The sequence below is a fragment of the Mobula birostris genome, chromosome 2, assembly GCF_030028105.1.
Source record: "Mobula birostris isolate sMobBir1 chromosome 2, sMobBir1.hap1, whole genome shotgun sequence".
Classification (NCBI taxonomy): domain Eukaryota; kingdom Metazoa; phylum Chordata; class Chondrichthyes; order Myliobatiformes; family Myliobatidae; genus Mobula; species Mobula birostris.
Window position 1 is genome coordinate 97,927,712 of NC_092371.1, and position 27,704 is coordinate 97,955,415.

The following is a 27,704-nucleotide window of genomic DNA, read 5'->3' on the forward strand; positions in this document are numbered from 1 at the left end:
CTGATGAATACAAAGGAATGGCAGAGACTGATACAGTTTGGCACCAGTGGCATTGCAGGAGTTGCCCATCAGCGTTGAACATCATAGGACTGCCTTATCTACTCCAGCTCTGGATTTTTCCTCGGGATTTCCTCCTGAAGCCTTGTTCATGAGTACGTATAGCTACTATGCAGTGGAGGTTTGAGATCAGAGTTTTCCTTCTCCTTTCAGGAGAATCAAGGATTCCCAGCTGTTTTTATGCCACAGACTGATACCACTAAGCAAGGGGTCCATGGATCCCAGGTTGAGATCCATTGTTCTAGATGTGCTGCCAACCCCATTTCCTCGAAGCGGCTGGTTTTAAGGCATTTGTAACCAGCCTTTGCCCCTTCACAGTAGAAATAGTTCTGCTGGGCTTAGTAGCTGAGCCACACAGGAGCTGGATTTGGTTGTCCGAGGCTATTTGAGAAATGGGAACATTTAATAGGTAGTGGGAGCTTATCCACACTGCCTGCCCTGCCTACGGCAAACTTAAAGAACCTCAGTAGAAATTTGCAAGAGTCTTTGCTGACACTAAATTTCCTCAGACTCCTAATGAAGCAGAGGCACTGTAAGTTCTACAAGGTAAACCTTTAAACAAGCAAGAATAAAAGAGAGGAATTTATTAGCTGTTTTCTGTGATAACAATACAAGAAATAAACATTTCAGAATCAATCTGAACCAATTGGGAGAAATTTCCTTACACAAGCAGGGAAGTGCTGTGGTAGTTGTTGTTCAGGCCACATGAGATTTACTACATACAGATTTGATCTCTCTCTCTAAACAAGGATAAGCTTGCTCTCAAGGGATGGGAGGGAGAATTCATCAGCTTCATTCTTGGATGAAGGAATTGTTGTCAGTATTAGATAGATTTGGCCTTCATACTGTGAAGTTTAATGTATGAGAGTGTCCTCATAAACATAAACTTTAAGAAGGATTGATTATAGAATATATACCAAGGAGTTGTATCTCCTTGTGGGGCACTCTACAACAGAGGTGCAGTTTTAAAGGTGGTGGATACTCATGGTAAGAGAACGAAGAGGAGTTTCTTATGTCTGAGGGTTATGAATCTCTGGAATTGCCACCCCAGAGAGCAAAGGTGGCAGAATCATTGAATCAAGTTCAATTTCAAGTTTATTGTTATTTAACCATACATGTGTATACAGCTAAAAGAAGCAGCATTCCTCCATGGTCACGGTGCAAGATGCAGAGCATACAGTCACACACAGTGCACAGTAAATATAGTTTCAATAGCACATGGAGTGACAAAATGTTATTAGCACAAGTCCCCGAGTGGCAAAGCTTGAAAATTAATGGTGCATGGAATGTTGTCTTGGAGCCACGTTTCGGCAACTTCAAGCACACAGCAGTTCCTCATCTCTTACTGAATCAACTGCAGATGAAGGCAATCCAGCTTTTCTCCCAGATGGAGAAAGGTTACTGTTCATGTCAGGGATCAGGCAGAGTCAAGGACACGAGGCACAGAATCAGCCATGATCTCACTGAAGAGGGAGCAGACCTAAGGGACCGTGTGGTTTGTTCCTGATACTATTGTATACTCTCAGTCAAATTCGGCATAACTGGCAGTAATTTTCACTGGAATTGCTGACATTTTGCAAGTTTGTTTACAGCTGGAAAATGCAATCCCTGATCAATAAAGGTAATTTCCACTTTGGGGTTATAAATTGACATTTGCCATAATTCAGGATGTTCTTCAGATGCTTTAAATCTTGACCAGCACATAAAAAATCTGGGGGAAACAGCAGATCAGGCAGCATTTATGGAGGGAAATGAACAGTCGACCCTAAGGGCCAAGACCCCTCATCTAGACTAGACAGGAAAGGGGGCACTAGCCAGAATAAGAAGGTGGTGGGAAAGGAAGGACTACCAGCTGGCAGGTGATTGGTTAGACCAGGTGAGGGGGAGGTGGGATGAAGTAAGAAGCTGGAAGGTGATAGGTGAAGAGGTGAAGGGCTGAAGAAGAAGGAATTTAATAGGAGGGGACAATGGGCCATGGAGGACAGTTGACAGGAAGGGAACCAGAGGGAGGTGATGGGCAGGTGAGGAGAAGAGAAAGGGCTGAAAGGCTTCTTACTTTATCTTCTGTCCCCCATCCATACACTTTCCTACTCACCTGGACTCACCTATCACCATTCTCCTTCTACTCCTTCCCTCCACCCACCTTATTCTGGCCCCTGATCCTTTCTGTCGTGTATTTGAGTAAATATTGTATATATGTATATATGTTGGTTGATTAAAGATTCTTATTTGTTTAAATAATTCATTACAGGTTACATGTAGAAATACTTGAATTGTATACATCATCACACTACCATGTGACATGTGCGTCCCTCGCCCAAAGTAAACTTGAAGTTTGACACACATTTCGGACTCCTGTGTCTTTCTTTGAATTAGGTTAATGTTTTGAAGTTACAAAACATAGCACTTTCTTTTCCATTTCTGAAGAGGCATGTTGACTGTTTATTCCCCTCCTTAAATATAGCCTGACATACTGAGTTCTCCCAGGGTTTTGTGAGTTGCTTAAAATTGCCATATTACCCTCTCTTTCTCCCTCTCCCTCTCTCTCTTCTCTCATTCTCTCTCTCTCTCTCTCCCTTCCTCTCTCCCTCTCGCCTTCCCCTCTCTCCCCTCTCCCCCCTCTCTCTCCCTCCCCTCCCCTTTTCTCTCTCTCTTCCTCTTCCCTTTCCCCCGTCTCCCCTCTCCACCTGTCTCCCTCTCCCCCTCCACTCTTCCCCATCTTCCTCTCTCCCTTCCCCTACCTCCTTCATCCCCTCTCCTCCTCCCCCTACCTCCTCTCTGCTTCTCTGCCTCTATGTTGGTCACTACATTATTTTTGTACAACACACATCAAAGTTGCTGGTGAACGCAGCAGGCCAGGCAGCATCTCTAGGAAGAGGTACAATCGACGTTTCAGGCTGAGACTCTTCGTCAGGACTAACTGAAAGAAGAGTTAGTAAGAGATTTGAAAGTCGGAGGGGGAGGGGGAGATCCAAAATGATAGGAGAAGACAGGAGGGGGAGAGATGGAGCCAAGAGCTGGACAGGTGATTGGCAAAAGGGATATGAGAGGATCATGGGACAGGAGGCCCAGGGAGAAAGAAAAGGGGGAGGGGAGAAAAAACCCAGAGGATGGGCAAAGGGTATAGTGAGAGGGACAGAGGGAGAAAAAGGAGAGAGAGAGAAAGAATGTGTGTATATAAGTAATAACGAATGGGGTACGAGGGGAAGGTGGGGCATTAGCGGAAGTTTGAGAAGTCAATGTTCATGCCATCAGGTTGGAGGCTACCCAGACGGAATATAAGGTGTTGTTCCTCCAACCTGAGTGTGGCTTCATCTTTACAGTAGAGGAGGCCGTGGATAGACATGTCAGAATGGGAATGGCCGTGGAATTAAAATGTGTGGCCACTGGGAGATCCTGTTTTCTCTGGCGGACAGAGCGTAAGTGTTCAGCGAAACGATCTCTCAGTCTGAGTCGGGTCTCACCAATATATAGAAGGCCACATCAGGAGAACCGGATGCAGTATATCACCCCAGCCGACTCACAGGTGAAGTGTCGCCTCACCTGGAAGGACTGTCTGGGGCCCTGAATGGTGGTAAGGGAGGAAGCGTAAGGGCATGTGTAGCACTTGTTCCGCTTACAAGGATAAGTGCCAGGAGGGACATTGGGTGGGGAAGGACGGGGGGGTATGAATGGACAAGGGAGTCGCGTAGGGAGCGATCCCCGCGGAAAGCAGAGAGGGGGGGGAGGGAAAGATGTGCTTAGTGGTGGGATCCGTTTGGAGGTGGCGGAAGTTACGGAGAATTATATGTTGGACCTGGAGGTTGGTAGGGTGGTAGGTGAAGACAAGGGGAACCTTATTCCTAGTGGGATGGAGGGAGGATGGAGTGAGAGCAGATGTGTGTGAAATGGGAGAGATGCGTTTGAGAGCAGAGTTGGTGGTGGAGGAAGGGAAGCCCCTTTCTTTAAAAAATTATTTTTGTATCTGGTACAGCAACTGCAGAAACTGCAGGGAGTTGTGTGCACAGTTGAGTCCATCACCTCTACCAATCTCCTCTCCCTTCACTCCCTCTACACTTCCCACTGTCTCGGGAAAACAACCAATATAATCAAAAACTCCACCCCCTCCCCCACACCAGACATTCTCTCTTCTCCCCCCTCACATGGGGCAGAAGATACAGAAGCTTCAAGTTCAAGGACAGCTTCTATCTCGCTGTTACCAGACTCTTGACTGGACTTCTCATACTCTAAACGATGAATTCTTGATCTCCCAGTCGACCTCGTGACAGACCTTGCACTTATTTGTCTCCTTTGTCCATTGCAGCGACACTATAATCTGCTTTCTGTTTTCTTTTGTCTACCTCAATGTACTTCAGTGTGGTATGATTTGAATCGGGTATTTTTCTCTGCATTTATTACAATATAGTTCAGTGTGGTATGATTTGGATGGGGTGTTTTTCTCTGCATCTCGTTACAATGTACTTCAGTGTGGTATGATTTGTATTGGGTACTTTTCTCTGCATTTATTACAATGTAGTTCAGTGTGGTATGATTTGGTTCGGGTGTTTTTCTCTGCATCTCGTTACAATGTACTTCAGTATGGTATGATTTGTATTGGGTACTCTTCTCTGCATTTATTACAATGTACATCAGTGTGATATGATTTGAATCAGGTATTTTTCTCTGCATTTATTACAATGTACTTCAGTGTGATATGATTTGGATGGGGTGCTTTTCTCTGCATCTCGTTACAATGTACTTCAGTGTGGTATGATTTGTATTGGGTACTTTTCTCTGTTTCTCGTTATGTGCGACAATAATAAACCATTGTCTTGTTCTCTTGCAGAGGTGAATCCTGGTGGATGAGGGTCGAGCTGCTGGAGAGAGACTGTCTCAGACTTGCTGCTTCTTATCCCTGAGTCCCCCCCCCCAATGATCTAAACAAGCTTTGTTGGTATGAAAGGAAGGGGGTGGGCAATGGGAGAGTAGTTTGGGGAGGGGGGTGATGGAATTGGGTGGGAAGCAGGGTCTAGAGGTATAAACTCCACAGGGTAGAAAAGATGCCCACAAGAATGCTGTGTCTGCCATTCAAAGGGAAATTGAGAAACGTGTCTATTCATCTGCTTTCAATCAGTCTCCATGCTCTTTAATTACCAGATAAACTTCGTCAGTCACTAGTCTGTCTCAGGGTTTCCAAAGAATTTAAACAGGGAGCAGATATCAAAATACTTTGCTAAGACAGCCCCTGAGTGGAATATAAAATTACAGCATGCTCAACCAGTCACTATCTCAGTAGATAGAAATTTGGTCAACCGGATAACCATCTCCAGGTGGACCATTGTTGGGGGTGAGTGAGGGGTGAAGGCAGGTTAAGGTGAGGAAGGATTTGTCTATCCCTTATTGATGGAGGGATACAATTAACTCCCTGAGTTTGACGACAATAATAGTGAAGTTGTAAGCGATTGGCCTGGAGGTTTACGAGGTTCATTTGGTGACTCTCTCCTGACACTGAAAGGTTTACGAGGCTCGTTTCGTGACTCTGTCCCGGCACTGAAAGGTTTACGAGGTTGGTTTGGTGACTCTCCCCTGACACTGAAAGACTTACAAGGTTCGTTTGGTGACTCTCCCCCGACACTGAAAGATTTACAAGGTTCGTTTGGTGATTCTCCCCGACACTGAAAGGTTTACGAGGTTCGTTTGGTGACTCTCCCCGACACTGAAAGATTTACAAGGTTCATTTGGTGACTCTCCCCCGACTCTGAAAGGTTTACGAGGCTTGTTTGGTGATTCTCTCCTGACACTGAAAGGAGGCACAAAACAGATGAAGCACAAAGTTGGGAGAAAGTCGATGCAGAGCAACACGACAATTGTGTGGCTGCGCTAGCCGTGGATTACAAAATATTTTGTACCTTTTCTTTCTTTGGAATGCTTGTCTGAAAGATCTATATTTTTACATATTTTTACGACGCACTAAAGGAAAGTTATGTGTTGGGAATGGCCAGACTAGCGATCAAGATACATCGCTGCTTCCACAGGAAGCCATTACGATTCTTCACCTTCATTATGGTTTACCTCATGACTGGAAGTCTGCTGTTCCTGCACTCAGGCTTTGTAGGAGACAGCACTGTCGCTGGGAGGGCCTCACCCCACAGAGAGGGGGCACCTCACACAGCCTTGGGTTCTCCTCGTGGCCTCCAACATTTCTCCTTCTTGCCCTTCGGGAGGGCAAATCAGGAGGCACCACGGAAGGAGCAGTGGCCGGCCTTGCCTCCAGCCCTGCCCAGAAGGTACGGACCGCCGTGGCTGAAACCAGTCTTGCAGGACGCCCTGGACAAGCTGAGATCTGGGGAGCCCATCGGCAGCTGGAGTCGAGTGTTGAAGGGGAAAATGTCAAGGGATCAGGAGGAGAACAGAGGTGGGTGAGATCCTTCAACCGCAACAATTGCTCTTACACCTGACCTTTCTTTCATAGGAGTAGAATGGGTGGAGGGTGATGGCAATAGATCTTGGGATTAACACACAAGATGCTGGAGAAACTCAGCAGGTCAAGTCACATCTGCAGAGGGAAATATATGGTCAACGAATCGGGTCAAAACCCTTCATCTGGACTGAAAGAGTAGAGGGCAGATATCTGGAAAAAATTCAATTATAGTGAATAAATATGTGTATATATAAATGTATTAGAGTGGAAATAGTGACAGGCAGGGAGGTGGTTGGTGGAGATGACAAAGGACTCTAGATGGTGGAATCTCATGGGACAGGACGATGGAGGATGGAATAAAGAAACTGGCCCTTGTTCTATGTTTCACCTTCCTCTCCCATCAGATTCCACCGTCTGCAGTCCCTTGTTCCCTCCACCTGTCACCTTCCAACCTCTGTCCCTATTCCCAATCTCCCCTCCTTCATCTCCCTGTCACTCCCCCCTCACCTGATCCACCAACCTCCTGCCAGTTCTTGCTCCAGCTTTCCCCCTCTGCTCTTTATACCGGACATCGTCCCTCTACTCTTCCAGTCCAGATGAAGGATTTCGACCCAAACATTAACTGTCTATTTCCCTCCGCAGAATCTGCCAGGCCTGCAGTGTTCTTCCAGCTTTTTGAGTGTTGTGTTAAATACAGAGTTCACTTCTGTATTTCTGTTGCACCTCCCAGTCCTGCAGATCCAAGCAATCACCAGAATCCTATCCGGACCTCACCACATTTGAACACCTTCCCTCTGAACACATCTATTTATTCCTCTCTGCCTTTGTACATAGTAACAACTTCCAAATCCTTTCAAAACCTTTGCTTAACAATTGACTACCTACTAAAACTGGAGAATCTGTGCAATATAACTGTAGGTTGTGTCCTTTTCAGTTTGTGTATTGGAGATGGTTTGTGACTCAGTTATATTGTTATCTGTGTCTGCATTGGAGATGGTTTATGACTCAGTTATATTGTTTCTGTGTGTACACTGGAGATGGTTTGTGATTCAGTTATTTTGTTTCTCTGTGTGCACTGGAGATGGACTGTGATTCAGTTATCTTGCTTTCTGTGTGTGCACTGGAGATGGTTTGTGACTCAGTTATATTGTTTTGGATCTCATTTGTGTTCATGTGGGCCTATTCTGATCTTCAAGCTGAATTATTAATGACCATAAAATCACTGTTACAATTTATGATAATCCTGCAGTTAAGTTACTTTGTAATGACAATTAGTCCTGTCAGATATTTGGTTATCAGCGTGGAGGATACTGAGTGTGTATTTATACTGTGTATGAGTTTATGCTGAGTGTGAGTTTATACTGAGTATGTATTTTGCAACCATTTGTCTTTTGACTGTGGGAGGAAACTGGAGCACCCGGAGGAAACCACTGGTTGAACATACAAAGTCCTTACAGACAGTGGTGGAATTGATTGAATCCAAATCCCTGGCACTGTAAGAGTATTACGCTCTCCGCTACGCTACTGTGCCATCGCCATTACAGACAGCAGTGGAATTGATTTAATCCAAGTCCCTGGCACTGTAAGAGTGTTACACTCCTGATTATGCTACTGTGCCGTCACCATTACAGACAGAGGTGGGAATTGAATCTCAATCACATCGCAATATCACGGGTGGTGTCAAGTGTTAGGCTAACTGCTACGTTACTGGGATTTTGTTATCCCCAGAGTTAGCAAGGGTTTTAGTTTGAACCATAATCGAATTGCAGTTTGAGAAAATGAAGATGCAATTTGATTAAATTTCCAGCTTGTATCTGTTGGATTCCATTTCTGTTTTTGTGAATTGTTTAGCTTGTATATGTAAGCGATGGGGTTTGAAATTCTGAGTTTGTTGTGTTTAATTTTACTGGCTGTGTCTCTGACCACTCTGATAGTGCTATGGATTGTTAAGTGTATAGTTTCTGTATGTTAGTGCTGGGGTTTGAAATTCGGAGTTTGTTGTGTTTACAGGTGTCCCCCGCTTTTCGAATGTTCGCTTTACGAAACCTCACTGTTACAAACGACCTACATTAGTTACCTGTTTTCACCAACAGAAGGTGTTTTCACTGTTATGAAAAAAAGCAGCGTGCAAAAAAAGCAGTGCGTGATAAAAGGCAGCGTGCACCCTGGGCAGCTAAGCTCCTCCCCCTGATTCAGAACTGCATTCTCACCGGCATTGCTTAAGCACGTGCCTGTGATCAGCCGTTAGCAAGATGAGTTCTAAGGTATCGGAAAAGCCTAAAAGAGCTCGTAAGGGTGTTATACTTAGCGTAAAGCTAGACATAATTAAGCGTTTCGATCGTGGTGAACAAAGTAAGGACAAAGTGAGTTTGGCTTGTGGAAGTTGATGAAGATGATGTTGGAGAGGTTTTGGCATCCCATGGCCAAGAACTGATAGATGAAGAGCTGATGCAATTGGAAGAGGAAAAGATAACAATCGAAACCGAATGCAGTAGCGAATGGACTGAAAGTCAAGTCGTCCAGGAACTGAATATGAAGCAACTGCATGAGATGATAGAAAAATGCCTGAAGATAAGCAGTCAAGCATACTGTCATTTTTCAAGCCTTCCACATCAGCCACAGCAGAAGACGAACCTCGACCTTCGACATCGAGGCAGGCAGACATGGAAGAAGATGACCTGCCTGCCCTGATGGAAACAGATGACGATGAGATGACACCGCAGTGTCCCACCACCCCAACCCCCGGGCCGCGGACCGATACATTGCCGCGGAGAATGCAGTGGTAACCAGGGTGCACCCAACACATCTTTAAGAAAAAAGCCGAAATAAACAAGCTAATTGAACATAAATGTCGGCCCAGATCAGAGGCGATTGCCGATTGCGTCGCCTCTGATCTGGGCCGACATTTACATTCTGGGCGGCATCTAACTAATTAGCTTGTTTATTTCGGCTTTTTTCTTAAAGACGTGCTGGGTGCGTTCCGGCCACAGCTGGACCCCCGCATGCTTCGCGGATCAGTATCAGTTCGCTGCTTGGAGGTTGGGGTCCACTGCACCATCCCAAGCTCCGACAATTCAGTTGAACACACCATCACCAGTGTGCTCGGCGCTGTCTTCCCAATTCCGGTAAGTGATACTACACTGTACATACATTATTTCTACCTTATATAGGCTGTGTATTTTTATGTGTTATTTGGTATGATTTGGCAGATTCATTGCTTGAAGGTTACTGGAGAGAGTTTTTCTGCCGAGAGCTTCCTCGAGATTTTTGCTACCGAGAACAGTGCAGCAATGATTGTAGAAAAGTACTTCTACTTTATGTAGGCTGTGTATTTATCATATCATTCCTGCGTTTACTATATGTTACTGTTATTTTAGGTTTTATGTGTTATTTGGCATGATTTGGTAGGTTATTTTTTGGATCTGCGAAAGCTCACGAATTTTTGCCATATAAGTAAATGGTAATTGCTTCTTCACTTTATGACATTCTGGCTTATGAACCATTTCGCAGGAACGCTCTACCTTTGGATGGCGGGGGAAATCTGTAGTTCCAACTATTTCAGTTTTTATTTCAGATTTTCATCAGCTGCATTATTTTGTTGAGACAAGGTACTGAAGTTACTTTGGCCACATGCAAAAGATCATTACATTCATCTGAAACCATACCCTGTGTCAGCACCGTGACCTCGCTGACTTGCTGCAGAAACTTATTTGACTCTTATTTATTCAATAATCTTTTCCAGATGTACAGCACTTTGCCAACAAAATGCATCAAGAACATAGGTGCCTGGGAAGAAACTCTGGCAACTTCTAACAAAAATAATTAGCGGTAATTAGCATGCAAGGGAAATAATGAGGGAGAGCTTCACAACATGTCTCTGGTGGCTGACAGAAAGAAAAGCTTTTGTTGTGTATTTAATATTTCAGTAATGTTTGAGTAATCTTGTGTATATATTGGTTGGTTAAGCATTACTGCTCATCTGAATAATTATGGGTTATATGTAAGAATATGTGAATTGCATATGTCATCATGCTAACACATGATATGGTTGCACCTCGCTTAAAATAAACACAAAGTTAGACCCACGTTTTGGACTCCCATGTCTTCCTTTGAATTAGTTTAATAATTCAAAGTTAGAAAACATAACAGCTTTAATTAAAGAACAGAAATTATTTTACCTTTCAAAAATCTTAAATGATTTGCTAAAGGCGTCTTTCCTTGTAGTCATTGACATTCCCTGTTTACGTCCCTTCTACCTTAAGATTTCTCCTGGAGATTTGAAGTGAGGTTTGACAGTTTCACTGCCACTTGGAGCCTTGAATGCTGAAATATTACATTATGGATAATAAACAGAAGCTCCCCCCCACCAAACCTTTGCCCCCCCCCCCCCAGTGCATCCCTCACACATCGTCCTCTGATAGGGAAACGTAACATCCCATTAGCAGTACAATCACACAGACCGACTAAAGCAACTGAAAAAAAACAATTTTCTGGAAGCTTCCCCAACTTACTGTGCCACCCGTGGGTTGGTTGTCCGTTGCATCAAGAAGTGAGGGAGGGCCCAGGAGCAAAGTTCATCCGATGTGTGGCCGGGAACAGAGTGTAGCCACCAAACTGGCATAGGTCTGTAATGAGGACAACTCTAGGTGACTTCCTACCTTGCCCTTCTTGTATTTCATGGATGTCTAACCACCTGGCTGTCGAATCAGAATCAGAATCACTGACATATGTTGTGAAATTTGTTGTTTTGTGGCAGCAGTTCAGTGCAAGACATAAAAAAATACTTTAAGTTACAATAATATATCAAATAAAAGAGGAATAGTGAGGAGGTGTTTATGGGCCAGGGACTGTTCAGAAATCTGAACAGGTTTATACAGAGATACAAGAAGTAACTTGAAAGAGGTGTGTAAAATGATAAGAGACATCAATAGAGTGGACAGCCAGAGACTCTTCCCCAGGGCAGAAATGGCTAATACAATAAGAACAAGACATACTTGTAAAACTGATTGGAGGAAAGTATAAGAGTATATGTCAGATAGTTTTTTACACAGAGAGTTGTAAGTGCAAGGAACACACTTCTGGGGGTCATGATCGAGGCTGATGCCTTAGGGACATACAGAATTTTGTGGATAGGTACATGGAAGAAAGAAAACTGGAGGACTATGTGCGGGGAATGGTTTGATTGACTGTAGAATTAATAAAAAGGTCAGCACAATATTGTGGGCTGAAGGGCCTGTGGTGTATTCAATGCTCTATGTTTTACAGAACATTATTTTGTTCTTAACTTCAGAAGAGTAGGTTTGGTATTCTTTTGTCAGGAATGAAGCTTGGCAAGGGTAATTTTATTTTGAAAGTGTTCTTGTTATTTTTGGTTTTACACTATCACAGTGTGAAACATATGCTGGGATCTCTTGAGAAATTATAAAGGAATTAAAGTTGTATTAATGCAAGCATCAGTTCTTCAAGAGGAGAACTTCCATGACTGGTTGTGTACAATGCCTTACAGCATCTCCACGCTAATGGAGGGCTATGTAGGAGAGAAGGGGTAGATTGTGTACAATGCCTTACAACATCTCCACACTAACGGAGGGCTATGTAGGAGAGAAGGGGTAGATTGATCTTAGAGGAGGTTAAAAAGTTGGTAGAACATCATGGGTTGAAGGGCCTGTACTGTCTGCTAAGGTTCTATGTTCTAGTTAAGTCTTTGTTCAATTCACCAATCTCAAAGAATGCAGTGACCCATATTTTGTCTTCAATGAGGAACGAAGACAGTTGAGACTTTCAGTGCCTTCACAATCACTTCTCCAGAGAGAGAGAGAGAGAGAGAGAGAGAGAGAGAGGTCATGGCCCAGGGATTCCCATGAGTCATGCAAGAATGTTGCATTTCTTCAAGAAAATTTTCAGCACATCCATGAACGTAGTTATGGATTGTGATTGAATTTGAATAAGCAGTAAGAATTCTGGCACGCTGATTTTCTGTCTGCCAGACTGCGGTGAGAGTGGGAGATGGTTGGGAGTTATTGTGATGCTGATCGCGGCACCTAAACGTTTGGGTCAAAAGTCCACCCTTCACGGTTGGTGCAAGGAAGCAAAGGGACAAGTATTAAAACTGTAGTCATAGAGCACTACAGGTCAGAAATAGGCCCTTCAGCCCATCTAGTCCTTGCCACCCTGGTTTTCAGTCTAGTCACCTGGACCTCCATATCTCTCAGATCCTTGCACCTCTCCAGTCTTCTCTCCAGTCTTGCAGTTGAACCACTTCCACTGGCAACTCATTCCACAGTCGCACCACGCTTTGAGTGTAGTATTTCCCGAATCAGGTTCATGGTCACAGGTGTATATTGTGAAATATGTTGTTTTGCAGCAGCAGTACGGTACAATATCCAAGAAATAAGCCCCCCTTCAGATTTTCCTTAAATATTTTACCTTTCACCCTACACCTATGACATGTAGTTCTAGTCTCAGCCACCCTGAGAGGAAAAAGCCTGTAACCATTCACTCCATCTGTATTCCTCATACCACTGGCCGGTGGGCTCGGGAGCTCACAATCCCCAGGATGCTAAGTTCCTGTTTATTCTAGTCTCACCCATCCTGAAAGAAAAAAGCCTGTAACCATTCACTCTATCTGTATTCCTCGTACCACTGGCCGGTGGGCTCAACAGCACACAATCCCCAGGGTGCCAAGTTCCTGTTTATTCTAGCTGTAGTCGGTGACCTGCAGGCAGTAAATCTTACTCTAGTCACAGACACAACAGCACCAAGCCAGCCCACTGTAACAGTGTTGACCACCACAAACCAATTACTCTAATCCAATCTTGTTCCTCTCTCACTCCCATCCTCTGTCCCTAATTCTCCAACACCCACCTACATTAAGGACAGCTTAGAGACAAAATGCTGGAGGAACTCAGCAGGTCAGGCAACATCTGTGGAAAGAAATACAGAGTTGATGTTTCAGGCTGTGACCCTTCATCAGGATTAGACCTGAGGAAGGGTCTCGGTCTGAAACAGTGACTGTTTATTCCTTTCCAGAGATGTTGCCTGACCTGCTGAGTTCCTCCAGCATTTTGTATCTGTTGGTCTGGATTTCCAGCATCTGCAGAATCCCTTGTGCTTGTGTGAAGTTTACAGATACCAGTTAACCTACCAACCAACACGTTAACCTTCCTGGGCATGTAGAAGGAGACAGGAGTTACCTGAGAGAAACCACGCAGGTTAACCTACCTGAGCATGTTGGAGGAGACAGGAGTTAACCAAAAAGACCCATGCAGGTTAACCTACCAGCACGTTAACCTACCTGAGCATGTGGGAGGAGACAGGAGTTACCCGAGAAGACCCATGCAGTCAGAGGGAGAACTTGCGAACTCCTCTCAGGGAGCACCGGAGGTCAGAATTGAACCCTGCTGATGGGAGCTACAGTTTGTGACAGCTGCATTAAATGTTGTGATTTGTACCGCAGTCAATGCCAATATAACAACAATTTAGGACAGAATGTGAAAATTGATGCATTTTCCTTTTCAAAAGGTTCTTTCTTAGTAATCAACAATACTCAATTTTTCCAACCAATGTCAATAAATGTACATTACCACGGGCTGAATCAAAGATAAAACCCAGCTTAATATTAGTGATGATGGCCTTGGCTAGGTGGCATTGCAGTGCTTAGAATAATACAAAACATAATTATTTGTTTTGAAGGAATATGCTTTGATTCATGGGAAGTATGAATAGCTGTTGTTACATGCTCAAGGAGATCTGTTTTTTTTGTGAGAATGATGTAATGGTCTTTTGGAGGTCACCTGATGTGATTTTCCCACCGATGTGAGGTCACGTGATGACATGTGACCTGTGACTATATAAGGGTCGACCCAGGTGACGCAGTGGGTTTTTTTTGGTTTGTAGATTTCCAGGTAGAACGTTCTGTATCTCTGTTTCTGTTGCGTGTTTGTTTTTGGTGACACGGTGTCATTTTTAAAATGGAGTGCGCATTCTGTTGCAAAATACCATATTATTTGGACTGGAAATTTTTGCTAGATGTGTTGATTTACCCAATTCCAACATTGGTAGGGAGAGTGAAGAATTTATCGAAGTGCAGGATCCAAGGGTCGAGAGGAGTCGGCATCGTTTGGCAGTTTCATAAAGGATCGACCTTTTTGAGTCTTCGTTGGAGTAGTAGCTACCTGCATCGAGATAACTCTTGCCAAAAAGAGCAAGGAGTTCATGCAAAAAGGTGCTCTCTCTCGCTAAAGTAATTTAAGGTCAGCTAATTTAAACTGTCTATTTTCGACATCGGGAATCCTGTGAACAGAACCAGCAGTAAAGTTGCGTCGGTGAAGAAATCCTTCTCCAGAGAAGTCTCTCCCAATTGAACGTGTAAATCTGTTGGACTTTCGAAGTTATCGCTTTAAGAACTATATCTGACTTTATCACTTTAAGAACTGTTTTCGCATTTAACGCTTTAAGAACCAGAGCCGAGTGGCGAGTTGGTGAATGGCTGCATATCTGTTAACTTCTGGTTAAAGTTTTTGTTTGTTTTTTATAATTGTTTATCAGTGTTTAATAAATGTTTGGTTGTTTTTATATAACCTGTTTCGATTGATATTCATTGTTGCTGTTTACGTAACACTGTAAATTAATTATTGTCTCCTCGCAACTAAATGTTTCACACATGAACTCTGGTGTATACTGAAGCATTGTGAGACCAGCTTGTCTTCATATTGCATTGGGCACTGGACTTACTGTTGCTCTGTGTTTCATTGAGCAACATATCCTGATTTACCAGCTGCTGGCATTCATGAGTCCTTTCAAACATGCCGCTCATAACTCCACTTATATCTAATGTCTCCTGCTCCCAGTCCTGAGGAAGCCCTGAAAAATGAGGTGGGGATCTCACTGAAACCTACGGAGTATTGAAAGGACTCGATAGATTGTACATGGAGAGGATGTTTCCAATCGTGGGAGAAGCTGGGACTGGGGGAGCACTCTCAGAACACCAGTACTTCCTTTCAGAATAGAAATGTGGAGGAATTTCTTCAGTCATAGGACGGCGAATCTCTGGAATTCATTGCCACAGATGTTTGTGGAGAACAAGTCATTGGGTAGATTTAAAGTGGGGGTTGATAGGTTCTTGATTAGTAAGAGCATCAAAAGTTATGGGGAGAAGGCAGGATGTTGGGTTGAGAGAGATAGTAAATCTGCCATGATCCAATGGCGGAGCAGAGTCAATAGGCCAAATAACCTATGTCTTATGGTCTTGGCCTGAAACTTTGACTGTTTATTTTCCTCCACAGATGCTGCCTGACTTGTTGATTTCCTCCACATCTCACGACTGAAGAATATCTTTTGTTGATCTTCTGCAGGATGTGAGGGGATGTGATTTCAAGCCATCTTGCAGATGATGTAGAACACTCGTGGCTTCATGGAATGTGCATAAATGTAAAACCATGAAGGAAACCACTAACATTATCCTGCTAAGTGGAAGACTTGGGGGTTTGGCAGTAGCTGTCAAAGAATATTGTTCGCCTTACCTTGTAGATGGGATGCACTTGCAGACATGGTGCACCAGTTTTGGTATTGGTATTAGTATTGGTAGCTAATTGCTTTTGTCTTTGGTCATTTATTGGCATTGTTATTGGTAGTTTATTGGTGTGGTATTGGTAAGTGATTGGATTGGTAGGTTGTAGGTTGTGGTATTGGCAGTGGTATTGATAAGTTATTATATTGATAGGTTATTGGTTGTGCTATTGATAAATTATATTGGTAGATTATTTGTAAGTAATTGTATTGATAGGTTATTGAGATACATTTGTCAATGATAAACCTTGTGAAAAGCTTGTCTTGCATATGTGTTCATACAGATTAAATAATTACACAGTGCATTGAGGTAGAACAAAGTAAAGCAATAACAATGCAGACCAAAATGTAAAAATGACTGAGAAAGTGCAGTGCAAGTAGACAATAAAGAGCAAGATTATAACGGGGTAGATAGTGAGGTCAAGAGTCCATCTGTTTGTACAAGACATTCATTCCAGCTTCTGGTAGCAGTGGATAGAAGCTGTCCTTGAGCTTGCCGGTACAGTTTAAGATGGCGGTGGTGATGCCCAGCGACTACTTGTTGGTGGCAAAATATGATCCATGCTAACAATGGAGAGGCTAGCAGTGGCAGTGGCAGAGGTGGAGGCGGCTGTGAGAAATTGTCAAAGAAAATGGAGGAGTAGGGAAGGCGTGGTTGAGGCAAGTGGAGGTGGGGTTGAAGCAGAGTCATGGCCTTCCCGACAATGAGGGAGGTCCCAATGTCTGATTGATTTAAACGTTGGGCCAAGTTGGAAAGGTCAGCAAGGGCCAAATCATGGCAGTAGGGTTCAGGCCCTAAGCAGTCCAAGACTGAGGACTGACCCAGTTTGGACGATTTAAGTACTGGGCCAGATTGTAAAGGTCAGGGTGTTGGGACAGGAGGTGAGGCGAGGGCTGGTTCTGCTTGCTGCTGAGCAACATTTACTCAGCTCTGCACTGAACTGAGGCTGTGGCCTGTTACAGTGATGCCTGGCTTCACGTCCGAAGTCCCACAACATTTACTCAGCTCTGCATTGAACCAAGGTGGTGGCCTGTTACAGTGATGCCTGGCTTCACGTCCGAAGTCCCACAACATTTGCTCAGCTCTGCATTGAACCAAGGTGGTGGCCTGTTACAGTGATGCCTGGCTTCACGTCCGAAGTCCCACAACATTTGCTCAGCTCTGCATTGAACCAAGGTGGTGGCCTGTTACAGTGATGCCTGGCTTCACGTCCGAAGTCCCACAACATTTGCTCAGCTCTGCATTGAACCAAGGTGGTGGCCTGTTACAGTGATGCCTGGCTTCACGTCCGAAGTCCCACAACATTTGCTCAGCTCTGCATTGAACCAAGGTGGTGGCCTGTTACAGTGATGCCTGGCTTCACGTCCGAAGTCCCACAACATTTGCTCAGCTCTGCATTGAACCAAGGTGGTGGCCTGTTACAGTGATGCCTGGCTTCACGTCCGAAGTCCCACAACATTTGCTCAGCTCTGCATTGAACCAAGGTGGTGGCCTGTTACAGTGATGCCTGGCTTCACGTCCGAAGTCCCACAACATTTGCTCAGCTCTGCATTGAACCAAGGTGGTGGCCTGTTACAGTGATGCCTGGCTTCACGTCCGAAGTCCCACAACATTTGCTCAGCTCTGCATTGAACCAAGGTGGTGGCCTGTTACAGTGATGCCTGGCTTCACGTCCGAAGTCCCACAACATTTACTCAGCTCTGCGCTGAACTGAGGTAGTGGCCTTCTCCAGCTGCAGTGATGTCCTGTGACAGTTCAGAAATCAGTGATTGTATTTGGACATCCAAGTCGAAATATGATTGTTCTTACTCTTTCATCTTCAAACTCTGTCCGCTTTTGACTGCGCAAGTCCTTCACGCAGTATTGGATACATTGTACCCTGATGGTGAAATGCCTCTCTTCACTGCAGGTTTAATCTTCGTTAGACAGGGAGACTAACGAGAGGGCAGGGAAATAACTAGGCCATGCAAAATCTGTGTGAGGCACACTATATTTATAGCTCAAACAACATGAAGCCTACTTTTCAAAACCTGGAAAGCCATAATGGTTGAGCAGATTAATGGGTTATGAATGTTAATTAGATTAATTAAAAGTCTTTTTTTGCTAGAGTTCCAAACTGGATGTTTTATGAGTCCAGAACTGTTGTGATGGGAAATATATGTGCACTATAAATAGCAAATCCTGTCAGTCTCTCTAAAGGGAAAAGTGAGGTGAGTTTTATTTCAACTCAATGCATGTTTTATTTATTTAAGATTCAAATACAGAACGGTTCAGTATATACTTTCATTGGAGGCTAGTTCATTGGCTATATTTAAGAGGGAGTTAGATATGGCCCTTGTGGCTACGGGGATCGGGGGTATGGAGGGAAGGCTGGGTCGGGGTTCTGAGTTGGATGATCAGCCATGATCATAATAAATGGCGGTGCAGGCTCGAAGGGCCGAATGGCCTACTCCTGCACCTATTTTCTATGTTTCTATGTTTCTATTATATGTTATATTATTACAATTATTTAACAGTAGCACCTCCCCAGCTATCATTTGTCTGCAACCCTTGAGCAATAGTTCATGGAGTTTGAACACAGATTCTAATATCGTTGTGCAATGTGTGAGACTGTGAGCCTTACCCTTACCCTGAGACCACTTGCCGAGGTTGCACACAGCTTCAGCACAAACCTTAGCACTTAGTCCTGGGCCCTATTTGCAGGCAATTTGCAGTACAGTGGATTCTGTTTAATTGGGCCTTTGGTTAATCGGGGCAGCTGCTTATTTGGGACAACTCTTAAAGAACAAAACCTAATCGAGAAAATAGCCGGGATTCTCTTCATTTATTTGAGGCACTTTGCTGCTTAGTAGGGACAGAAGACTGCTGCTGAACTAGTGCCAACCACATGTACTTGCCTGGCTGTTCGGTAATGCCATGTGCTTCAAGTTAACAGTTTTTAAGTAGCATCAGTTGCATGTTTGTGTTCAAAAAGCAGCTATTTTAGTCACTGATAGTTAATGAGAAATAAGCATTAAGACAATTCAGAACTGATTTGCTCACTGTGGTTTCAAGCATTCAGGCTTGGAGATGCCAGAAATGGCCTGGAGTGAAATTGAAAGGATTTTGCTACTTTTAGGAACTATGAAGAATTTGAAAGTATTGACAATCACCTTGAATGTTACAATGAAAGTGAAAATTTGGAGGGCATTCAGCGAAGGCAGTCCATTACAGTATCTGCACCAGGTGTCTGCATGGATTTTGTTCATTTACAGTCAATCAAAAGAACATGACAGCAAACACCCGATTAATTCCTCTCAATAACTATTAGGAACTAATGCACAATTTTATAGTACTGTAATAGTATTGGTAGTGTTCTAATTTGTTCTGTATTTCATTTAAATACATTATTTGTTATTCAGTCAAATGGTAGTTTATCCTTTTTTATACATTTTGTTTTGTTTTGTTTGCTTTTTGATTCTGTACAGTGAGAACTCAGGGAAACCGGCATCAAATTCCCTGTATGTGTCCACATACTTGGCGATAATAAAGGATCTTGATTCTGATTCTGATTTTAAACTATTTTGGGGAGGAGAAGATGGCAGCATGACACAGCACGTGCAGCCGCTCCGAAATGATATTGTATTTGTTAAGTAGGTACCGTGCACAATCCTGATTTGGTGCAGACAGACGTGAGAAGCACAGAGGAACATTTGGAGAAACTTCTGAAATGCCTGCTTCGCTGTCGTTGCTACTGTGCAATCGAGAATTTCCAGAGGGGAAGGCCCCAAATCCTTGCCTTTGCCTATTGCCTGTTGCCGGGGCCAGGGTCGAAGCATTTGGCAGAGATGGTGCTCGGTGTCAGAGGGCTGGTCGGAGGCTCGAAGTTTTCGGATGGACTCAAGAGTCAGCTGTGGTCGGGTGCTTCCAGGGTGTTGCATCGGCAAGTTTGCGGTGCTGGAGGTTCATGGCAGGAAGAGAGTTCTCTTCCTTCTACCAACTGCGTGAGATGATGGGACTTTCGAGAGACACTGAGACTTTTTTTTACTGTGCCCATGGTCTGTTCTTTATCAAATTATGGTATTGCTTTGCACTGTTGTAACTATATGTTATAATTATGTGGTTTTTGTCAGTTTTTTTAGTCTTGGTTTGTCTTGTGTTTCTGTGATATCATTCTGGAGGAACATTGCATCATTTCTTAATGCATGCATTACTAAATGACAATAAAAGAGGACTGCGTGTCCTCATAATCTAATCTAAAATCTGATCTATTTCCATGAAACTTCAGCTAATTGGGGCAGCTGCTTAACTGGGTCAAAATGTGCTGGTCTGGATGTGTCCCAATTAACCGGAATCCACCATCCTTGGTAATGGACAAAACCTTGCTTAGGGACACCAGTGAGTTCTGGGCTTCTTTCACCATGTCAATGGTTTCTCTACAGCAGCTGACACTGAGAGTCCCCGATGACAACACTGAGCATATATAAGTCGTGCAAAAAGGTAGCAAATATACTGAGGTAGTGTTTATGGGTTTAATATCCATTCACAAATCTGATCGTGGAGGGGGAAAAGTTGTTCCGAAAACATCCAGGCTGTCTCCTCAGCCTCCTGTACCTCCTCTCTGATGGTAGTAATGAGAAAAGTGCATGCCCTGGGTGGTAGGGGTCCTTAATGACAGATGCTGACTTTATGAAGCATTGCCTTTTGAAGATGTCTTCGATGGTGGGAAGAGTCTACAGCCCTCTTGAGTAACTTCCAATCCTCTGAGACGTCTCTCCATACCAGACGGTGATGAAAAAAGTTAGAATATTCTCCATCGTCCATCTGTAGACATTTGCTAGAGTCTTTGGTGACATGCTGACATCTCTAACCTATACCTTCTTGGCAAAAGCGCATCCTAGAAGAAGATGAGCAACATTCTTGATTCCAACATAGTCAAGCAGGAAATGTGGAGTGTGGTCAATATTTCAAGTAGTTCTATAGGAACTGACCAGAATGACCTTTCTCACCATTAACCAGTCTTATTGCACATTTCAGTGAGTGTTCAGTTAGTGAATTCACTCCAAATGTCAGTGGTTAGATAAATAGTTCTGTTGAGCTCTGAATATCAGTCATAGATACTGAACAATCGATTTCCATGAAATTTTATGTATGTTTTTAGATTGCCAGTTTTTCTATGATATTTTTACATATATTTTTAGATGGCCAGGAATTAAATCTTAATTTAATTCCTGCTACCTACCACTTAGGGTTTTTGAAGAGCTATCCCGAGTTTTTTTGTATGCTCTATACTGGAATTAGACGGGAAATGAACATAGATGAGAAAATAGATGTTGAGTCTGAATGGAGAAGTGAGAGCACAGAGCATCGAATACTATCACACAGGAACAGGCCCTTCAGCCCGTGATATCTGTGCTGACACTGATTCCAATCGAAACTGATCTCGTCTGCCTTCTCCCTACCCACCCAGCAAACTGCCCTTTCCATAAACTCACTTCTAGAAAGTGCTCTAGGGTAATTAAAACCAAAAACTTTGCACCATTTTCAAAGTTTCTTCTCCCAGGCTGTCAATCCGATCAACTGTTCTAGTTAACCACCCCACCCCGATCTAGTTTACACGTCAGTCACTGTACTGTAAACACTTGTGATAATGCTGTTTACACTGTAAAAACATGCTGGTATTTATTAAAGTTGCTGGTGAATGCAGCAGGCCAGGCAGCATCTCTAGGAAGAAGTACAGTCGAAGTTTTGGGCCGAGACCATTCGTCAGGACTAACTGAAGGAAGAGCGAGTAAGAGATTTGAAAGTGGGAGGGGGAGGGGGAGATCCAAAATGATAGGAGAAGACAGGAGGGGGAGGGACGGAGCCAAGAGCTGGACAGTTGATTGGCAAAAGGGATATGAGAGGATCATGGGACAGGAAGCCGAGGGAGAAAGAAAAGGGCGGGGGGGGGATCCAGAGGATGAGCAAGGGGTATAGTCAGAGGGAGAAAAAGGAAAGAGAGAGAAAGAATGTGTGTATATAAATAAATAACAGATGACATACGAGGGGGAGGTGGGGCTCTAGCGGAAGTTTGAGAAGTCAATGTTCATGCCATCAGGTTTGGAGGCTACCCAGATGGAAATATCAGGGGTCTTCTGTGATCAAAATTCAGCTCACACAGGAAAAACATTTTGATGTCTTCTTCGTCATCAGCGCTGGGCTCAGCCAGGTCCATCACAGGTTTATCTCTCCCCACCATCAAGGACATCAACACGAGGTGATCTCGATGTCTCAGGAAGGTGACGTCCACCATCAGGAAACATGGCCTTTTCTCACTGCTGCCATGAGGCAGGAGGTGCAGGACCCTGCATATCTGATCCATGGGGCAGGAGGTACAGGACCCTGCATATTTGATCCATGAGGCAGGAGGTGCAGGACCCTGCGTATCTGATCCACGAGGCAGGAGGTGCAGGACCCTGCATATCTGATCCATGAGGCAACACGTACAGGACCCTGCATATCTGATCCATGAGGCAACACGTACAGGACCCTGCATATCTGATCCATGAGGCAACACGTACAGGACCCTGCATATCTGATCCATGAGGCAACACGTACAGGACCATGCATATCTGATCCACGGGGCAGGAGGTGCAGGACCCTGCATATCTGATCCACGGGGCAGGAGGTGCAGGACCCTGAAGATCTGATCCATGAGGCAGGAGGTGCAGGACCCTGAAGATCTGATCCACGAGGCAGGAGGTGCAGGACCCTGAAGATCTGATCCATGAGGCAGGAGGTGCAGGACCCTGAAGATCTGATCCACGGGGTAGGAGGTACAGAACCCTGCATATCTGATCCATGAGGCAGGAGGTGCTGGACCCTGCATATCTGATCCATGAGGCAGGAGGTGCTGGACCCTGAAGGTCTGCTCTTCAAGGTTCAAAAGCAGCTTCTTCCCCACTGTATTGACCCAATCTGAAAAACCCAAATACCAACTCGGACCATATTTCCCTCAGTTTAGATAAAGTTTCGCTTTATTTGTTACATGTACATTGAAACATACAGTGAAGTGGGTCAACAGTCAACGCAGTCCTAGGATATTCTGGGGGCAACCCACAAAGGTCACACACTTCCAGTGCCAACATAGTGTCCACTACTTACTCACCCTGACCAGTACAACTTTGGAATGTGGGAGGAAACCAGAGCGTCTGGTGGAAACCCACACAAAGCAGAACGTACAAATTCCTTACAGACATCAGTAGGAATGGAACCGCTCTCACTGGTGCTGTGAAATGTTGTGCTAACTGCTACACCAGCATGCCACCCATTGCTTATGTTTATTTTTGTTTGTTTTGCTGTATAAATTATAAGTGTCAATTTGTGTCGGACACATTTGTGATGTATTGAGCTGCTGTTGCTACCACAAGCTAATTTTCATGGCAATTATACTCTGGGCGTGTAAACCATGGTAATAACCTTAAAAACAAATAAACATGAACTCAAATAATGTAGGAAAATATGATGGACTGAATGTCCTCCTCACTGTTTTATCCTACGATTCAGTATCACCGTATACTTGTCTGTGACATTATCCATAAAGGTTGTGGACGTGTTGTGTTGGTGCCAGAAATGTGGTGACACTTTCGAGCTGCCCAGCACAATCCTCCCTGATTTGACTTGGTGGAAACAATGCATTTCTCTGTATGTCTCGATGTATATGTGACAAATAAAACTGACCTTGAAGAGAGCAAGTTGATTTCTGCGGTAAATTTTGTTTCCCAATTATTGTCTGTTTTATTAGCCTTGTGTGTACATGTAGCAGGAAAGTTCAAAGTAAATTTATTCTCAATATGTCATCATCTTCTACCCTGAGATTCATTTTCTTGCAGGCGTTCTCAGTGGAAAAAAAGAAATACAATAGAATCAGTAAAAAACTATACTGAAACAAAGACTGACAGACAAACTGCAAATACAAAATGGGTAAATAAATAAACAACACTGAGAACATGAGTTGTAGAGCCCTTGAAAGTGGGTCCAGAGGTTGTGGAATCATTTCAGTGATGAGGTGAGTGAAGTTATTCACGTTGGTTCAGGAGCCTGACAGCTGAAGGGTAATAACTGTTCCTGAACTTGCTGGTGTGGGACCTAAGGCTCGTGTACCTCCTTCCCGATGGAAGCAGCGAGAGATGGACAAGACCTGGATGGTGGGGTCCTTGATGACGGACGTTGCTTTCTTGTGGCAGTGCTCCTTGTGGATGTTCTCAGTGGTGGGGAGGGCTTTGCCTGGGCTGGACTGGGCTGTGTCCAGCACTTCCTGTAGTCTTTTCTGTTACCATGACTATTGTGACAGCTTGGAAATTAGCAACAGTATTATAGCCAGAGCCTTGTATGTTTTGATGTAGATACCAACATCAATACTAATTATGTTGCTATGGCGCTTAGGGAAATCAAGATACATTGTTCAGCAAAGCATGAGAGTAGCTAAACAGCAGAGTACACTGAGAGGCAGAGCTGGGGTGAAGGCTTGACATGTTTTGATGCATTCATGTAGAAGCTGTGTTTGAAAGCAAGGCGGATTACAATTATCACCCCCGTTTGAAATGTCCCTTCGTATTGCAGTTCTGCAGTTTGCTGCGTGCTCAAAGAGAAGGACAGGATGTGGCTGTACTCTTCCTGTCATCGTTTCCTGCAGGTGTCCGTGTATCGGGATGTTGTTCCGGGAAACTTCTCTGTCGGGTGATCTGCTGACACTGTTGGTCTGTGAAGTGAATGAGACACACGAGACTGAGCAGAGTGTACCAGAGACAATGGCACATCAGGCGCAGCAAACTCTCCATCTCTGTGTCCATGTCCGTGTATTGGGATACTGTCCTAGGAAACCTCTCTGCCGGGTGATCTGCAGACACTGCTTGGGGCAGCAAACTCTCCATCAAGCGAAAGTGAGCTAATCACCAAAGGCAAATGTCGAAACACATTTGAGGCTTTCATGAGAATGCTGGTGGCAATGGGAGGTGTCACACGTGAACTTTTGTCCTTTGGGGTCTCTCCTGGATCATAAAAGATGGAACGTTACAGCCAGTAGTCACACGTTTGCTGTGTGTTAGGCTTGGGGACCCTGAGGCAATCTCCACCAAATCCTTCCCTCTCTTTTTCCATCTTTAACTCGGTTTCTGTTTCTCTTACTTTTCCTCTTTCTGTCTCTCCCCTTCTCTTTCCTTGTCTTTGTCTCTCTTTGTCTGATTTCCATCTTCCCACTCTCTCTCCCCTCCTTCTTCCCCAACCTCTCCCCTCTCCCTTTCCCTGTCTCTTACTCCCATTCCTTCTCTTTCTCCACTTCTCTCATTCCCCTTGTCTATGTCTCTCTCTTCCTTTGTCTTTTTCCCTATTTTCTCTCATTCTCCCTCTCCTTCTCACTCTCCCTCTTTCCCTCCTCCCACAACACTGATTAAGTAATGTGGTATTCTGAATGAATTGTTCATAAAATCTTTGGAAAAGGAAAGGGCTGCATTTCAGTAGCAACTTTCCCGGTTTGAGAAGGTATGAATATACTTTGCAGCCAGTGACACCTTTCTAAATTGTACTCACTCTGTACTTGACAAATTTGTCTTCTACAATTATTGTAACAATAATTTCTTGTGTGTGTGTGTGTGTTTGTTGGTGTGCATGTGCATGCATACATGCTTATGTACTTGTTCTCCGTATCAAAGCCCGTTCCCCAACTGTCTGGAACCTCTTTGCCTCTGGATGAAAATCTGAAGATCTCACCCTGTCGACACCACTCAGTGACCAGTATTCAAGGACAACATCACTGTAATGGGTTCAATGCCTCTGGATGAAGATCTGAAGATCTCACCCTGTCGACACCACTCAGTGACCAGTATTCAAGAAAAACATCACTGTAATGGGTTCAATGCCTCTGGATGAAGATCTGAAGATCTCACCCTGTCGACACCACTCAGTGACCAGTATTCAAGGACAACATCACTGTAATGGGTTCAATGCCTCTGGATGAAGATCTGAAGATCTCACCCTGTCGAAACCACTCAGTGACCAGTATTCAAGAAAAACATCACTGTAATGGGTTCAATGCCTCTGGATGAAGATCTGAAGATCTCACCCTGTCGACACCACTCAGTGACCAGTATTCAAGGACAACATCACTGTAATGGGTTCAATGCCTCTGGATGAAGATCTGAAGATCTCACCCTGTCCACACCACTCAGTGACCAGTATTCAAGGACAACATCACTGTAATGGGTTCAATGCCTCTGGATGAAGATCTGAAGATCTCACCCTGTCGAAACCACTCAGTGACCAGTATTCAAGGACAACATCACTGTAATGGGTTCAATGCCTCTGGATGAAGATCTGAAGATCTCACCCTGTCGACACCACTCAGTGACCAGTATTCAAGGACAACATCACTGTAATGGGTTCAATGCCTCTGGATGAAGATCTGAAGATCTCACCCTGTCGACACCACTCAGTGACCAGTATTCAAGGACAACATCACTGTAATGGGTTCAATGCCTCTGGATGAAGATCTGAAGATCTCACCCTGTCGACACCACTCAGTGACCAGTATTCAAGGACAACATCACTGTAATGGGTTCAATGCCTCTGGATGAAGATCTGAAGATCTCACCCTGTCGACACCACTCAGTGACCAGTATTCAAGGACAACATCACTGTAATGGGTTCATGCACGGGCATCTTCCGCCCCTTCAAATGCTGGAGGTGAAGAAAGTATCTTCAGTTCCACATGGTGGCAGAGCAGGTAGAGCCGCTGTCTCTCAGCTCCAGTGACCTGGGTTCAATTCTGACCTCTGGAGCTCTCCGTGTGGATTTTATTTAGGGAAACAGCGCGGTAACAGGCCCTCTGGTCCAATGAGCTCGCACTGCCCAATTAACCAACTAACCTGCATGTCTAGTGAATGTGAGAGAAAACCGGAACACACGGAGGAAGCTAACATAGTCATGGAGAGAACGTACAAACTTACAGACAGCAGTGTTACTGAACTAGGGTCATTGACGCTGTGATAGAGTTCCACTAACAGCTATATTACCATTCCACCCTCAAGGAGAACAAACAAACTCCACATTGAGGAGGGGAGAAGAGACTGGGAAGGTTCAGAGAGAGGGGGAGAACATAATGTCTGAGAATAAACAACCATGGGTATGCTGTTGCCGGAGGAAGTAAGGGAACAAATTTCACGACACTTGCCGGTGATAATAAATCTGAGTCTGAGGTAAAGGGACCCCAGTGGAGGAGGTGGAAGAAGCAGTGGCAGTACAGGAGGAGGTGTAGGCAGCCACAGCTGAACAAGTGCAGGGACGGTGCTTTCAGTCAGACACTGCTGATTTCAAAGGCGTTAAACAACAAGTTGAACAAAATGTTCCCACTCTGGCTCTCTGATTCAGAAAGGTTTGTAATAAGGCAATCGTTTCAGTCACCCTGACAGCGTGGGCTTAAGGGCAACATGGTAGTGTAGTGGTGACTGTAATACTATTGCACTACCAGTGACCCGGGTTCAAATCCCATCACTGTCTGTGTGGAGTTTGTACGTTCTTCCCGTGAACATGTGGGTTTCCTCCGGGTGATCCGGTTTCCTCCCACAGTCCCATTTGGGTTGTAGGTTAAATGGTCACATGGTTGGTATTGGGCAGTGCAAACTCATTGGGCTGGAAGGGCCGGTTACAGTGCTGTATCGATCA

At 44.4% G+C, this 27,704-nt stretch overlaps 1 protein-coding gene and 1 long non-coding RNA gene across 3 annotated transcripts in view; both read left to right on the forward strand.

The window, feature by feature from the left end:
* LOC140188960 (uncharacterized) overlaps positions 1–5,045 on the forward strand; it is a 217,905-nt gene extending 212,860 nt beyond the window's left edge. The window contains exon 3 of the long non-coding RNA XR_011883421.1: positions 4,883–5,045. This is a non-coding gene — a long non-coding RNA (uncharacterized lncRNA). The remainder of the gene's footprint in view (positions 1–4,882) is intronic.
* Positions 5,046–5,054: 9 nt separating this feature from the next.
* Positions 5,055–27,704, forward strand: part of LOC140188944 (sialate:O-sulfotransferase 2-like) — a 328,051-nt gene continuing 305,401 nt past the window's right edge. For both annotated transcript variants that reach the window (XM_072245602.1, XM_072245610.1), the window contains exon 1: positions 5,055–6,451. In XM_072245602.1, the coding sequence (XP_072101703.1) occupies positions 6,031–6,451 (421 nt within the window). In that variant the 5' untranslated portion in view covers positions 5,055–6,030. The remainder of the gene's footprint in view (positions 6,452–27,704) is intronic.